Below are 15,505 nucleotides of genomic sequence, written 5' to 3'. Positions count from 1 at the left end.
TTACCTTCTGTCCTGCAATAATGACGCGATCCCCCAACTTCAGACCGAGGGATGTGAGCATCGCCTTGCTAGTGACACGGTCACAGTTTGGAAGCAGGGGCTTTGAAAGGTCACGCGACAGGGGCGCTGCGTCCAACAACATCTGCTTGATTTCTTTAGCAGTTGCGGCAGCATCGGCCATCTCCAGAGGCATTTCCACTGGGTCCGGAACGACATCAGCAGGGATCTGTCCTTTGTCATTCTGCAAATACAGAGAAGAGAACATTTTCAATCCATATCACTCACAGCTCTACATGGTCATACACAATTATTTTTAAAAATAAAGGTGAAAAAAATTAAGTTCAATTCATTCATCGTGTATTTAGTCAAACTATTTACTGAACACCTACTACATGCCCTTCTAAATGCTACTGACACCACACTGAAGAGAAAAACCCTGCCCTCAGAAAGCACACCTTCTGGTGTGAGAGACAGACCACACACAGACAAGTAAAAGAGATGGTATGTTAAATGGTAAAAAGTGGCAGAAAAAAAAACAGTTCCAGGCAGGGAAGGGGAGAAGACCCAGAGGGTGGCGTCTACGCAGGCAGGGCGGCCGGGGAAGGACTCACAGGCCAGAGGAGACGTGGGAGCACCATGCAGGCGAGCTGGTTGGGGAAGCGCGGGCGCTGAGCTCATGAGTAGACAGCATGCCTGGCCGCGCAGGTTTGGAGACAGAAGTCACAGCACTGACTGGCCTCCCAACCTCAGATCAGAGATTCTGCCGTCTCGGCCATGTAACCTGATCCATCCTGCCCACTCATGGAGTGATTTAGTTAGTTATTTGAAAGGGGTGGGGGGCCAAAGGGAGAGGGAAAGGGAGAGAATCTCAAGCAGACTCCATGCCCAGCACGGAGCCCAACATGAGACTCCATCCCAAGACTCCAAGATCATGACCTGAGCCGAAACCAAGAGTTGGACACTTAACTGACTCAGCCACCCAGGCGCCCCATTATTGAGTGACTTTTGTCTTGTATCTACATTCATGCTGCCACTGGGTAGAGCAGACTCTTGTCATTTCTTAATGACTTAAGTAAGCCCGGCTGCCTGCCTCAGATCCCCGTCCTCAAACGCATCCTCCTCTACTGCATGACCCTAGTGACCTTTCTACGTCCTTTAGGCCAGTGCCCTGCTCCCACCATTGGTGGCTTCATGCTAACTGCAGATTACCATCAAAACAACTTATCAGGTCAGTCAAAGCCTTAATTTGTTTCCAGTGTAGGTCGATTTTTTCATATTATCTGCCAGGCACTGGGCCAGGTCCTGTGACAGCAGTGTTCTGCTCTAATGGGGCTTACGTTCCAGTGTGGATGACCCAAATGGAGCATAGACTTGAGAATCTGGTGAGTGTTTGAAAGAGTGTGGATTTCAGGAATAGAAACTACAGTTTCAATACTTCAATACTTCTAAAATGTGTGCTATAATCAAGAAAACAGCCCTGGTCTCACTATAAAGGAGAGACTGCATCCTTGGATTTAATCCTGCAACAAGATAAAATGGTCAGTTACAAACCCACTAACGTTTGTATGGTGTTTATATAACCAAATCCAATCACATAAATTATCTCATTTGATTCGCACATCAAGAAAAATCTTATGAATAAAACAGATAAAAATCCATGCCAAGAGTATATATTGTAGCATAAGAGACAATAACCAACTAAATAAGTAAAATATTACTATCGTTTCTGGTTTGCCAATTAGGGAAACTCAGTAAGGAAAGGTTAATGACTCCTTCAAAGTCATTTACAGGATTCCTGGCAGAAGGGACATCTGAAGCCATGTCTAGGACCCGTTACATTCAGCCTTTCTCCTACTTAGGGCTATCCTTCCCTCAAACACGGTATCTCTCTTCTATATTCCCTAGCCAAAAAAACTTAGATTTTATGAGAGTTTCCACACTGTAATCTTCTTTTAATATGATGAATCGAGATTCTTTTGCTGAGAAAATTCTTTTCCTTGTCTTCTCTGCTGATAATGATCTTCAAACGCTCCATTTGGATGAAAGAATGAGGTTTTTAAAACACACTTAGTTTGTGAGTGCCTCACAGTTTTTATTTTAAAATTCAAGTCAGTCTGGTCCTAAGTAAAAGCATGGCAGGGAGACATGTTATTAAATTTCTGGGATAGTGATGGGACTGTTTTAAAGAATTTCAGATTTCAAAGAAAATATACAAAATATAATAAAGGTATGTAAATAAATAAATGTATAGCACTAATATGTACTCTTGATAAAAAGAGGGGGGATTTTTTTTTAAACCTTGTACTGATAAGTTGTAAACTATATTGACAAGGACTCTTTTTTTTAATTTTATTGTTATGTTAATTACCATCATTAGTTTTTGATGCAGTGTTCCATGATCCATTGTTTGCGTATAACACCCAGTGCTCCATGCAGAATGTGCCCTCTTAAATACCCACCACCTGGCTAACCCAACCCCCTACCTCCTCTCCTCTAGAACCCTCAGTTAGTTTCTCAGAGTCCATAGTCAAGGACTCTTTTACTTTAGATTTTTAAGTCCTCACCTTTCTAGAGTAAGTCACACACTTATGTTAATTCCTATAGAATGTGGCAACTAAAACTTCTGTTAAAATAACAATAATAATAGGGGCCCCTGCGTGGCTCAGTCATTAAGCGTCTGCCTTCGGCGCAGGTCATGATCCCAGGGTCCTGGGATCAAGCCCCGCATCAGGCTCCCTGCTCAGTGGGAAGCCTGCTCCTCCCACTGCCGGCTGCTCTCCCTGCTTGTGCTCACACTTTCGTGCTCTCTCTCTCTGACAAATAAGTAAATAAAATCTTAAAAAAAAAATAGTCTCTCCACTAGGAGGTTTTGTCAACAGTCGTACTAGGAAAAGCAAAAATATATCACCTTCACATTCCAGCCAAATTGGGGAATCATCTCCTAGCTTTGGTGAATGCTACTCTCCTCTCTGCCCAAAAGGCTTTTCGCACCTCCCTCCTCTAACTGGTTAGTTCTTAACTATGTTTAAGTGCTCAATGTCACATTTGCCCTTGTCTGTGACCCATGGCACTCTGTGCCCACCCCAACATCGTAACCCACTGAATGCCAACACACTACGGCAAAATTACTTGTCCATCCTCCCCTCTAGACTACATTCTCTTTGGCGACAGTGACTTTTATTTATTGTTTTCTCCCCGTGCCCAAGAAACAATAGGAAAGGAGGGAGGGGGAGCCTGGGGAAGGGAAGAGGGGAGAAGGGTTAATTAACTAATGATGGGGTAAAACAGAAAGAACAGTGGCAGAAAGAAGCAGAGAGGAGAGGGGAAACTAGAAAGCGGGGAGGGGGAGAGGAAAAGGGGAAGGGAAGAGGCTTTTTCAAACACTGCCCTCCCCTGTCCCTTCAAAGGAAGGCCCAGACCCAATTAAGAACTCCTGCCAGAGCAAGTCACTGTTATTCATATTAAGGAAAAGAACAGTGAGAGCCACTCTGTAAAAACAATAAAATACCAAGAGACTTGAAGATTATGAAATTCAGTCCTGTGTGTTAACTTTGTAAATTTACTAATTTACATGATTACCATGAAAAAATTCATTTTTCCTTTAATTTAATTTTTAAAGGTTTACTGCACTCCTAAATGTGCATTTTTAAAAATTTTCTGAAAAAAAAATAAAGATCCTGTCACCTGCAAAACAAAAAAAAACTCTGGAATAAAATTTCTTTCCAAAAGAATTTAAAATATGATTTAATATAGAAATATCACTTTAACATATGCATTTTAATTTGATAGTTAACTTTTTATAAATATAACAAAAAACTAAATGAAAGACACTTAAAGATGATGACACATTACAGAACATTTTACTTCACTGAATGAAAGGAAATTTTATAGAGCTTATCAAAATAAGGGGACTGAAATTCACTGCTATGCATTATATTTATTTGAGATAAAGTTGATCATCATTATTCTTTATATGCAGCACAAAAACATAAATTCCTTCCTCATATGAGTTCCATAACAACATCCAGATTCAACTCTTTACTAGAATATAATGTTAGACATTTTAACTTTTATAATATTTTTCACTTTTAGTTTAACCTCTTACCCTAAATGCAGGATTTGCTCCGTGCTCCAATAAGCATCTCACAGTACTTGCACACAAGTTATAAGCAGCAATATGCAGAGCTGTTCCAAAATTAAAGTCACTGCAAGTGGCATCTACATCTGCAATTAAACACCGCAAGTATATTAGCTAAGAATTTAAATTTAGCTATAATATAAAAGGAGACAGGTAGGATTTTTTTTTTCCTGGTTGGGGGTGGGGAGGGAGAACTTTATTAAGCCATTTTTGAGACTTAAATCCAGCCACTAGAAGCATCATTTCATGATGGAACCAAATCTTCATACTACAATCTGGTTAACCAATTATTTTCTCAGTACCATAAAACTTCGTTATAACATGGACTGGTATTATCATAGATTTTCCAACTATCACAAACTAAATTATATAAACTATATTTAAAAGAAATTAATGGCAATAATTATCATTTGTAAAAGTAATGATCTTAACACAATCTCTCATTAATGTCTTGCATATATGTCGTGACAGCTACAATGAGATATTAGGTTTAGGTCAGGAACCAGCCCATGGGCAAACACAATTCACCACCCATTTTTATAAATAAAGTTTTACCAGAACAAGCCACAAATACTTATCTACATATTCTCCATGGCTAGCTTCCTGCCATAACTGCAATATCAAGTAGCTGCAGTGGTCCACAAAGCCTACAGTATTTCCTATCTGGTCCTTCACATAAAATGTAGTAGGTAAAACAATGTAGAATTTTCAAATAGGGAATAAGTTAAAGACTAATTAAACATATAAATGCTTACAAATCATATTCATTCATAATACTTTATTTAACAAATGAATTTGGACTTCATGGTAGGAAAAAAAGAATCTTGCAATTCTAAGGATATTGTAATTAACTTTCAATAAATCACCATGATGCTATACTTAGACACAAGAAATCTTCCAGATTTGGGAATCCCATTTTGCATGTTTTCTCTAACACGGGTTTAATACATTTGGTTCTACTAATCCTATCTTAATCTAAACCACACCGCCCCACGTCCTACCTACAATTGCGAACAACTAAGACATGCTCAGGACAAACTTTCCTGAGTTATTAAAGACACTGTACTATCAAAAGAGGCTTTCTTCCTAACATCAATCAAAAATTAAAAGGTAAAAGTTAAAGATAAAATGGACGACTATACAAAGCAGAGTGAGAAACAGTCTGGGAAATTTAGCTACTGAATCTCTAAAACAAGTCTTCTATGAATGGGGAAAACACCATACACTGCTCACCTTTAACCTAGGGTAATACTATTGCATTTGCTCTCTTATTTTTCTCAATAGAAAACTGACCCACTGAGAGTACCAGAGAGAAAGTCAAAATACCAGCACTGCAATATAGACAGTCTGATATTCAATTTTAGGATATCACTATCAAAATAGGAAGGGGGAAAAAAAAACACCTGAATTTGTATCCTTCTTTAATCAGAGAATTTCAGAACCAAACGCCATCTAAAATACTCTTTATGATTTCAATGCTTAGCACTGAAAGCTTTATTGTTCTACTTCTGGCTACTCAAGACAAAAGAATTATATAGCACATAGATTCAATTACACTTTATAAAATCCATGTTATACTGGGGAATTTGCAGAGGTATAAAAACCCAGAGAACACTATTTCACTTTGTATCTCTTTGTATTAAGCCTTTTGTTTAACAACAGCAGTTAATCTTCAATAAAGAAATATTAAACTATTCCTGAAAAAAAAAATGGGATAAGAGATCATACAGAACAAGATGGATTACAAGCAGAAATCTCTTTGAATTTTAATTTTTATGCCACTAATAAAGTGTTCAACTAGTAACATCTACTGGTGATCTTATAGTACTTGCCTTTTGGTTTAGATGTCTTCAAAATCACTTTTATAAGCTCAGGGACATCAAAATAAGCAGCATAATGCAAAGCATTCATATTTGTCCAGCGACTCCGTAAACTAACATCTGCTCCCAGATCAATAAGCTGAATTGCAAATTTTACAGCTGTATCAACATCACCTAAAGAAAGTATTCTAAATTATTTTCCTTCAGTACAACCTGAAGTTCCATTGGATGGTTATCTACTAACTTATTTAAAAAGCCAAAGCAAATAGCATATTGAATCTACACATACACCTCAAAAATTTCACTTACAAGGAATTTGTTCTAAAAAACAATCATACTCAGAGATATGGATAAACACTTAGTTGTAAAGATGTTCATCACAGCACTTTTTATTATGAATAAAATTTTGAAACTAAACTACTTTATAAATAAATAAACATAAACTATTCTATTCTAAAAGTACAATAATATGATATTGGTTAAATAAATCATAAGTCATCCACATACTAGGATACTATAAAGTCATTAAAAGCAATGCCCTAGACCAGTGCTACTCAGCGTGTTCTGTGGACCACTACCAGTCCCAAACTCATTTCTCTGTCCTTTTGATAACCCTTTTCTTTTTCCCAATGCAATAATTTCTTCAGAATATATTAATTGAAATGTAATTTTATGCCTTTTGAAAAACTGGGCTTGTATTTTATGTCTTTATTTCATTTTTCTATTATAATTTCATTTGGTTTTTTTTTTTTTTTTTTACAATCAGTCCATGATGGATTATAGAAAAAAAAGTCCTTCACCATCAACAGCTTAAGAGGCATATATCAGACTACTGAAACAGGGAGAGATATTCACAGTATATAGTTAAGTAACAGAGGCAGGTTTATACAATGGTAAAGCACAGAACGCCAATCTGGGAAAATATGCGTATATGTTATGTATACAGGAATACTCCTTAGGCCTAAAGACTGGGGTCTGTGAGGATCGGGATGCTTGGAAAACAGCTTAGATTGTCTAACTTGCTGTAAACTCTCAGGAATGTTCTAGGGTGCTATCAGTTACTCTCATCTAGTGAGAATGCACCTATGAAGCCTGCTCTAGAAAAGTTGGGAGGTATCAGGAGACTATAAAGACCCCCACCCCTGAGAAAAGGTGGGGGGAGGGAACAAGGTTTTTGGGAGGACCCAACTGAATGCTTGCCTGTTCAGGGGACATTATTATCATCAGCTAGGTGCCCTCCCAGGGACTCTGGGGGCATAACATAGCTTATACAAACACAAATACAGATGTCTTAAGCCACCAGCAGATTTGCCACACACTTACCAATACCATGAGCTCCAGATTTGCAAGTGTAATGTAAAAGAGTCATATCTGTCAATCCATCTCTGTCATTCACATTGCAGCCTCTCTTAAGAATCTGAAGAAACCAAGGAAGATATGACAACATGATGACCGAAAACTGATTTCAAACCCACGCTGAGAACCAAGTTAGTCCATTCTATCAGAATTAGTTCTCAATAAAATGAGTAGCTAGAACTGGCTTCTCTTAAAGATAAATTTTAAATTCTGCATCCAATAGCAATAATGAAAATAATTGTCACCAGACTGAAGGAAATTCTTAAAAGACTATTCCAAGGTAATCTGGCACTCCAAATATGTCCCTTAGCCTCTCAAAGGATAAGCAGAATTTTCTTTCTAATGGGTATAATGGTATTTGAAAAAATATATAAGCTCTCTCTTAACCACATGACAATATGCAGGTCAAAAAACCCAGTTATTCTTTCTTCCCTCCTTCAAAAAATCAAATATTTTTGAAAACTATATTTAAGCCTACATCTTTACCAGACCACCCAAAAGTATGGATAAAACATGCTGGTAATCAATTTTCCTCATGAAATGTATTTTTTAAAGTCTACAAAATTAATGTGTACAAAGAAAGAAGTATGGAAAATGCCACTGTCACCGAGTCTCTAACATCAGAACTCCAGGTGTAAGCAAGTGAGGAGCATGAGGGAACAACGGGAAGAATGTACAATACTAACTCAACTGCCCCATGCAAAGCCTGGAGATACAAAGAACAAACATCAGAATCTTTAAAAGGTTTTTCATTTATCACCACCTTTCCATTCAGATGGTGGGGTTTGCTGGGGCCGGTGGGGGGGCATCTATACAATTAACAATCCTAACAATGCAAAATGTAGAATGGAAGAATTCCTTACCTCATTTCCAATAATGTCAATGTTTTGCTGGACCTGAGGAACCCACTGTCTTAAAATGGCAAATAATTCTGATACAGAAGTTTTCGGATCAAAGAGAATTTCCTGGCATGATGTATCATTAGGATCAAAGAAAGAAAACTCTGTTTGAAATTTAAAAAAAAAAAGGTGTAAATTAAACTTATTAAAAGTGCCAAATAAATATACTGAAAATAATAAACAATAAGACTAGGGCTCAAATGATACAGATATTTTTAGATGCTAAGAGAAGTAGGTTTACATTAAACAATTTTCATAACCCAAGAGAGCCAAAAAGTATGTGGCATTCCTGAATTGTGGGAATGAGGTTTCTGTGCACCATATCACATTTTATTACAGACAGAACAAAATATGTGAGCGCACCCATCTCAAACCTTGAACTTTCCAACAACTACTTCTAAGGCACAGAAAATCTGTCAGATTTTATCAATTTTTTCAGCTCTCACAACATAAATATATCATGAACAGTAGATTCACATCTATAATTAAAACACACATAAAAGGGGGAAAATGACAAAATATCAACTGGTGTGCAATTTTATATATTCTTTTTACTTCCCTGTATTTACCTAATTTTCTATAAGAGACAGGCATTACTCTCTACCCACTAAAGAGGCATGAGAACTGCCACGCCAACTATAAGGGACCAGTATCTGGCGGTGCAGAAGTGAAACCTTGGACCAGAGTGACTGGGTGATTTGGGAATATGTATTAGTAAAAACATGGAACACTAGCAAAATTGAATGTGATCTAAATATCTCTTAAAATTTCTCTAAGATTCATGGAAAATTTTGGTCAGCCTATGGCTAGAGAAGAGAATGGAAGAAAATCAGATTGTACTATCTCAAACAATCCCACAAAAGGAGGGGGGGCAAGGAATCTAAAAAACCAGAAGCATCTAAAGAAGGAAAGCATTAGAGAACCAACATTTGCTGAGTACTTACAACTTACCAAACATCTTACAAGTCCTCACAAACACCCTACTTGGGACGTACTATTATTCTCATTTTGCAGGTAAAGAAACCAAAGCTCAGACTAAATAATACTTGCTCCAAGTCACACAGCTAGTAAGTAAGGCACATCTGGGGTAGAAAACCAGATCTGTATCCAAAGTCTATCCTCCTTCCTCTATTGTGCTGCCTCTGTAAAAGAATTCACTATTGAAGTCAGCTTTCAACAGCATACGTGAGTAGCAGGATTCATGGTTTTTTTAATGCCCTTTGCATTTTTACATATTTTCCAAAATTATACTATGTACACATAATTCATATTTTCAGAATCAGGATAACTAAAAGGTAAGTGGGAAAGCACAAAACCAACGATGTGTATAAAAGGAGAGCAGCAGTCCATTAGAAGAGAATCAGAAAAACTAAAACTAGAATGAGATAGTATCTAAAATCTTAGACAACAGAATGGCCCTCTAGGTTCAGAAAGGAAGACTCAGAAAAGAACTGGTATCCAACGGAGAGAAGCACCTTGCATGGTTTCTTGAACATAGATTTGGGTAAATTTCTTATATGTAGCAGTTGACTAGATAGGGTGGGGGTGTCTAACTGATCATTCAATAAATATTTATGGATCCGTCCTTTTTTTAAGCACTGGGCATTGATAGTGGAGGAATTTCTAAATATATACCTAGAGACTCTTCTGCATGTGTCCACAGGAGACACGTTCAAGAATTCTAACATTAATTATAATGGCAAAACAGCTGGGCTGAAACATCTCTCCATAAAGAAACGGACAGAATTGGCATATTCTATTTTTTGCTTTTTAACAACTAAAGAAATGAATTAGATATCTAAATCATAAGTTGATAAGGCTAGGTCTCAAAAAACATACTGATTGATAAATTATGCTGCAGAATAATATGCAGTTTCTATCATTTACATAAAACTACAAATACACAAAACAATACTATGTATCATTTAAATATGCTCATTCATACAGTAAATATATAATAATGTGGTCTGGAATATTCACACTAAATATCAGATAATGGTTGCCTCTGGAGAGCAACGGGAACAGGACCAAAAGAAAACAGAAGGAATTTCAACTTTAAGGTTTTCTTGTAACCAAAAAACAAGAGCTAAAGGGAAAATGACAAAATGCCAACATTTATTCTTTCTGATGGTAGATATGTGTGATCATATATGTTTGCTACTACTATATTTTGTGCATTTTTATATGATTTCCTATTTTAAAAAAACGAAAAACAATGGGAAAAGCATCCCATACACAATATCAATAAAAGTAACAAACATGCCAAAGAATGTGTGAGGCTTATTTATAGGAAACTGGAAGAGGTGAGTGACTTAAATGGAGAGAGATACATCATGTCGCAGAACTAAAAAATATCTAAAGCCGCCAATTTTACCAAAAATAATTATTTAAAATAGTTTCAATTCTAATCAAAAAATCTCAGCAGGATTTATTTGTGAGAGGAGATACAGAATTACTCTACAGTTCATCAGTAGCAGAGCGTCTCAAACGTTAAGGTTAACGTAGATAGAAATCACTTAGGGATCTTGTTACAATGTTAATTTTGAGCCAGTAAATCTCAGGTGGGGCCTGGAACTGAGCTGCTGCTGCTTTTTTTTTTTTTTAAGATTTTATTTATTTGAGAGAGAGTGAGAGTGAAAGAGATCACAGAGGCAGAGGGAGAAGCAGGCTCCATGCTGAGCAAGGAGTCCAATGTGGGGGATGATCCCAGGACCCTGAGATCATGACCTGAGCCAAAGTCAGACACTTAACTGACTGGGCCACCCAGGAGCCCTAGAATTGAGTTTCTAACAGGCTCCCAGTGATGCCAATGCTACCAGACTAAGGATCACACTTTAAGTAGCAAAGATCTAGAAAGTAAATATAAGATAAATAAGAACACTTGAACTAAAAACAAAAACAATGATCTGAGTAGGGAGAGGGGGCAGTAGCCCAATAAATAATAAAGCATATAACAAGGCTTCAGTAATTATATACTGAGGTGATGGCAAACAGCAGACAGCTCATTTAAATAATAATGACAATATGTTACACTTACTAAGTACTTAATAGATCCCAGGGACTGTTCTATGTACTTTATTGCCTAGTTTAATCCTCATAATGACCATATGAGGTCGGTACTGTTATTGTTCTCATTTTATCAAAGGGGAAATAGAGGGAACAGAGAAGGGACAGAGAAAATAAATAATTTTCTTAAAATCACACAACTGGTAAGTGGTTGAGCCAGGATTAAAAGCCAGACTGATCTGTAATCTTAATCTCGACGCTATACTACATATTAACAAATCTAACTAAATCTAAAGTTTAAGCTTCTATACGGGGGGGGGGGAAGCTTTAATAAAAAGAAAGCAGGGGGTGTTGGGGAGGAACTGTCCCACTTCATGTCAGGATGGAGTAATGAGGACCAGATTTACCCTTCCACCTGCAACAAAAAAAGACAAAGGAAATAGATGAAATGCAGTTTTCAAGGACACTGAACATCAAGGCAATGAAAGACAGTGATCATAACAGGATACAAATAAGGTGGGTCTTACAATTGCCTCAGGTATCTGCCTTGACAGTTTCCAGGTCTCAGTGCAGAGAGAGGGAAACCAAGAGAAGCACAGAAGACTCCCTGAGTTGAGGAGACAACACTGAGAGCCAAGGAAATCCAGGGAGCTAGAGTTCACAGGAAAGAGTATCAGAGAGGAAAGAGATACACAGCAAGAGAATCCCAAAGATCTATGAAGGGTCTTCTTGAGTATTTTACATATGCTTGTGAGGAAAACCTGAGGTAAGAGAAAGAACCATCGTAAAGGATTAAAAAGATTAGAGCCCAGTGCTTGTAAAGGGCCTAAAATAGTACCTGTTCAGATGAATGGATAAAGAAGATGTGGCATACACACACACACACACACACACACACACACACACAATATGGACTATTACTCAGCCATGAAAAAGAATGAAATCTTGCCATTTGCAATGACACGGATGGAACTAGATGGTATTATGCTAAGTGAATTAAGTCATATCATATGATTTCACTCATATATACAATTTAATAAACAAAATAGATGAACATAGGGGAAGGGAAGGAAAAACAAGACAAAAACAGAGAGGGCGGGGTGCCTGGGTGGCTCAGTCGTTAAGCATCTGCCTTCGGCTCAGGTCATGATCCCAGGGTCCTGGGATCGAGCCCCACGTTGGGCTCCCTGCTCTGCTGAAAGCCTGCTTCTCCCTCTCCCACTCCCCCTGCTTGTGTTCCTGCTCTCGCTCTCTGTCAAATAAATAAATAAAATCTTTAAAAACAAACAAAAAAAACAAACAAAACAAAAAAACAGAGAGGGAGACAAATCATAAGAGAGACTCTTAACTACAGGAAACAAACTGAGGGTTGCTGGAGGGGAGATGAGTGGAAGGATGGGGTTACTGGTGATGGGCTTTAAGGAGGGCACCTGATGGAATGGACAATGGGTGTTTATATGCAAGTGAGTAATATGCATTCTGTGTAAATCACTAAATTCTACCTCTGAAACTAATAATACACTATATGTTAATTTAATTAAATTTAAATTAAAAAGAAATAAAATAAAAAAGAAATAAAATAGTGCCCGTTCCCACTGAAAAGACTAGGAAAAAAATTCACAGGGCACTGGGAAGAAAACTGAATAGTGAGGAATAATTAGCCCCAGATTAGCACGGCTCCAGAACTACCTAATAAATCATAAAACAAGACCTGAAAGGGCCAAACTATTTCCAAGGAACTTAACTGCATCCCACCACAAAATTCAAGAATACTTACAGGAATAGAAAAATATCCAGCACCCAAAAGGTAAATTCACAATGTCTGGCATCCAATCACAGATTGCCAGGCATGCAAATAAAGGGGAAAACATGACCCATAATCAGGGATAATCAATTGAAACAGACCCAGAGTTGACATAAAATTATAATTAACAGAAAAGAACATTAAAACACCCATTATAACTGTATTTCAAATGTTCAAAAGGTTAAGTAGAGACATGGATGATATGAAAAAGAACCAAATTGAACTTGAGAGATGAAAACAACAGCTGCAATGAAAACTACACTGGATGAGATCATCAGCTGATCAGACATCGCAAACGAAAAGATTAATGATCTTGACGACACAGCAACAGAAACTATCCAAAATAAAACACAAAAAGAATTTTTTAAATATGAAGAAAGCATCAGCAAGCTGTGGGACAACTTCTAGGAACTGGAGTGTCTGAAAGGGCCAAGGGGCAGAAAAAAATATTTGAAGATATAATGATCTCCCAAACTCGATGAAAACTGAAACCAACAGGTCCAAGAAGCTTCACAGACCCCATGCAGAAGAACATAAAGAAAATTACACCAAGACACATCATAGGAAAATTGCTCAAAACCAGTGATAAAGAGAAAATCTTAAAAGCAGCTGGGGTGGGGGGGCGGGGGGAGAGGCATTACATTCAGGGCAACAAGCACAGCACTTTTCCTATCAGAAACAATGCAAGTAAAAAGACAATGGAGCAACATCTTTAAGCACTGAAAGAAAAAACTATTAACCTAGAATTCTATACTCAGCAAACCTATTTCTCAAAAGAGAAGGCAACATAAAGATGTTCCTAGACATCTAAAAGCTGTAGGCATTCCTCACCAGCAGATCTGCACCACATGAAATGTTCAAGGAAGCCCTTTGGGCAGAAGGAAAATGGTATTGACTGGACATCTAGACCTGCACAACAGAATAAAGAACACTGGAAATGGTAACTACTTGGGCAAATAAGATATGCTACTATTACTTAAATCCCTTTAAGAGGTAACTCACTCTTTAAGGAAAAATAATAATGCATCGTGGGGTTTATAATATATGTGATATGCATTCTGTGTAAACTGGATTCCAAAAATCTTTATATTGCCTTGCAGGGTAACCACCTGGAGAATCAACACTGACCTGCATGTCTAAACTCTGGTTTGTGCAGTTGGTTTTTCTTTGTTTCTTTTTTTAATCTCATTCTCAGTCTCACATTCAATGGCTCTCATTACACTCCGCATAAAATACAAATTCCTTACCAAGGCCTAAATGATCCCGCGTGATCTGCCCCCTGCCTTTCTCTCCAACATCCTTTCCTGTCGTTCTGCCCCTCAACCACTTTGCTTCTCAACCACAACGGCCTTCCTTTAATTCTTAGGATGTACCAAAGTTTTTTCCCCAACTCTGTGCCTTTAACTTCCTATTCTTCTGCCTGGAATACTTCTCTCCAGGCTCTTCTTGTGACCAGCTTCTTCTGACTCCGGATGACCACCCCATCTACAAGAGACACTCTGCACCATTATCCTCTGTCACAGCACCCTGTTTCTTTTCTCCACATAATATTTATGTTTTGTTTATTAATTTGTTTATTGTCTTTCCCCATTAGAATGTCTATCTCAGTCACTGTGCTATCCCCAGCAACTAGGACAGTATCAGCACATAACAGGCCCTCAATAAATAATAAATACAATTCAGGATGCCACTTTTCAAGGGGACACTGACTACACTGTACAAAGAAAGAAACAACTAGAATGAAAAGGGTCTAGAAATCCTGACGCTGAGGGACTGATGAAGGAACCAGAAACATGTAGCCTAAGGAACTACATTAAATAAAAATATTCAAATTATCTCCAAATATTTGAAGGCTGTCATATAAAGAAGTATGTTCCACACATCAAAAACTGGTATCGGTTGGCCAAAGTTTCAAGGAGACATATTTTGAGTCTATATACAAAAACAACTTTATCACAACTAAAACTTTTTAACCATGAAATGGACTGTTTCACTAGCTTCCCACTACTGAAGTTATCCAAATGGCTGAGCGGTTATTCATCAGAGATCCTGAAAATAGAATTTCCATACTAAGAAGTGAGTAGGGAAAGCTGACCTACAGGTCCATTCAGATTCTAAGAATGTGTAATTCTAAGCATATAGGCAATGTTTAATTTCAGTCATACAAAGGGGTCAACGGCCATTATCACCTTACATTCAATGTATTTATTCAACAGACACTGACTGAGCAACTAATCAACAAATCACTAGCCCTACACTAGCCCTAAGAAGATCAACAAAAACAAGGCATGGTTGTTACTCCATCCCAAAGAGCTACAGCCTAGGAAAGGAAACAAGACAATTACGACTCAGGGTAGAATGAAGTAAGTGCCATAAGCAAGGCACAAAGTGCTTTAGTTGAGGTTTTTCCTGCATAATTGATTTTGTTATATCTGAAAATAAACCCAGTCCACGTTCTATAAAAGCTGCAAATAACTCCCAG

The 15,505-nt window shown here is 37.6% G+C and overlaps 1 protein-coding gene across 19 annotated transcripts in view; it reads right to left on the bottom strand.

Moving 5' to 3' along the window:
* CLIP4 (CAP-Gly domain containing linker protein family member 4) overlaps positions 1 to 15,505 on the bottom strand; it is a 93,838-nt gene that overhangs the window by 51,138 nt on the left and 27,195 nt on the right. For all 19 annotated transcript variants that reach the window (XM_073897200.1, XM_073897202.1, XM_073897207.1 and 16 more), the window contains 5 exons: positions 8,178 to 8,317; positions 7,282 to 7,375; positions 5,971 to 6,132; positions 4,106 to 4,224; positions 5 to 241 (listed from right to left, as the gene is read on the bottom strand). In XM_073897200.1, the coding sequence (XP_073753301.1) occupies positions 5 to 241; positions 4,106 to 4,224; positions 5,971 to 6,132; positions 7,282 to 7,375; positions 8,178 to 8,317 (752 nt within the window). The remainder of the gene's footprint in view (positions 1 to 4; positions 242 to 4,105; positions 4,225 to 5,970; positions 6,133 to 7,281; positions 7,376 to 8,177; positions 8,318 to 15,505) is intronic.

This window comes from Callorhinus ursinus, unplaced genomic scaffold (genome assembly GCF_003265705.2).
Source record: "Callorhinus ursinus isolate GAN/ISIS: 27379988/994484 unplaced genomic scaffold, GSC_fseal_2.0 scaffold10, whole genome shotgun sequence".
Lineage (NCBI taxonomy): Eukaryota > Metazoa > Chordata > Mammalia > Carnivora > Otariidae > Callorhinus > Callorhinus ursinus.
Note: the sequence above shows the minus strand (reverse complement) of the source record. Positions and strands in the feature narration are given on the sequence as shown.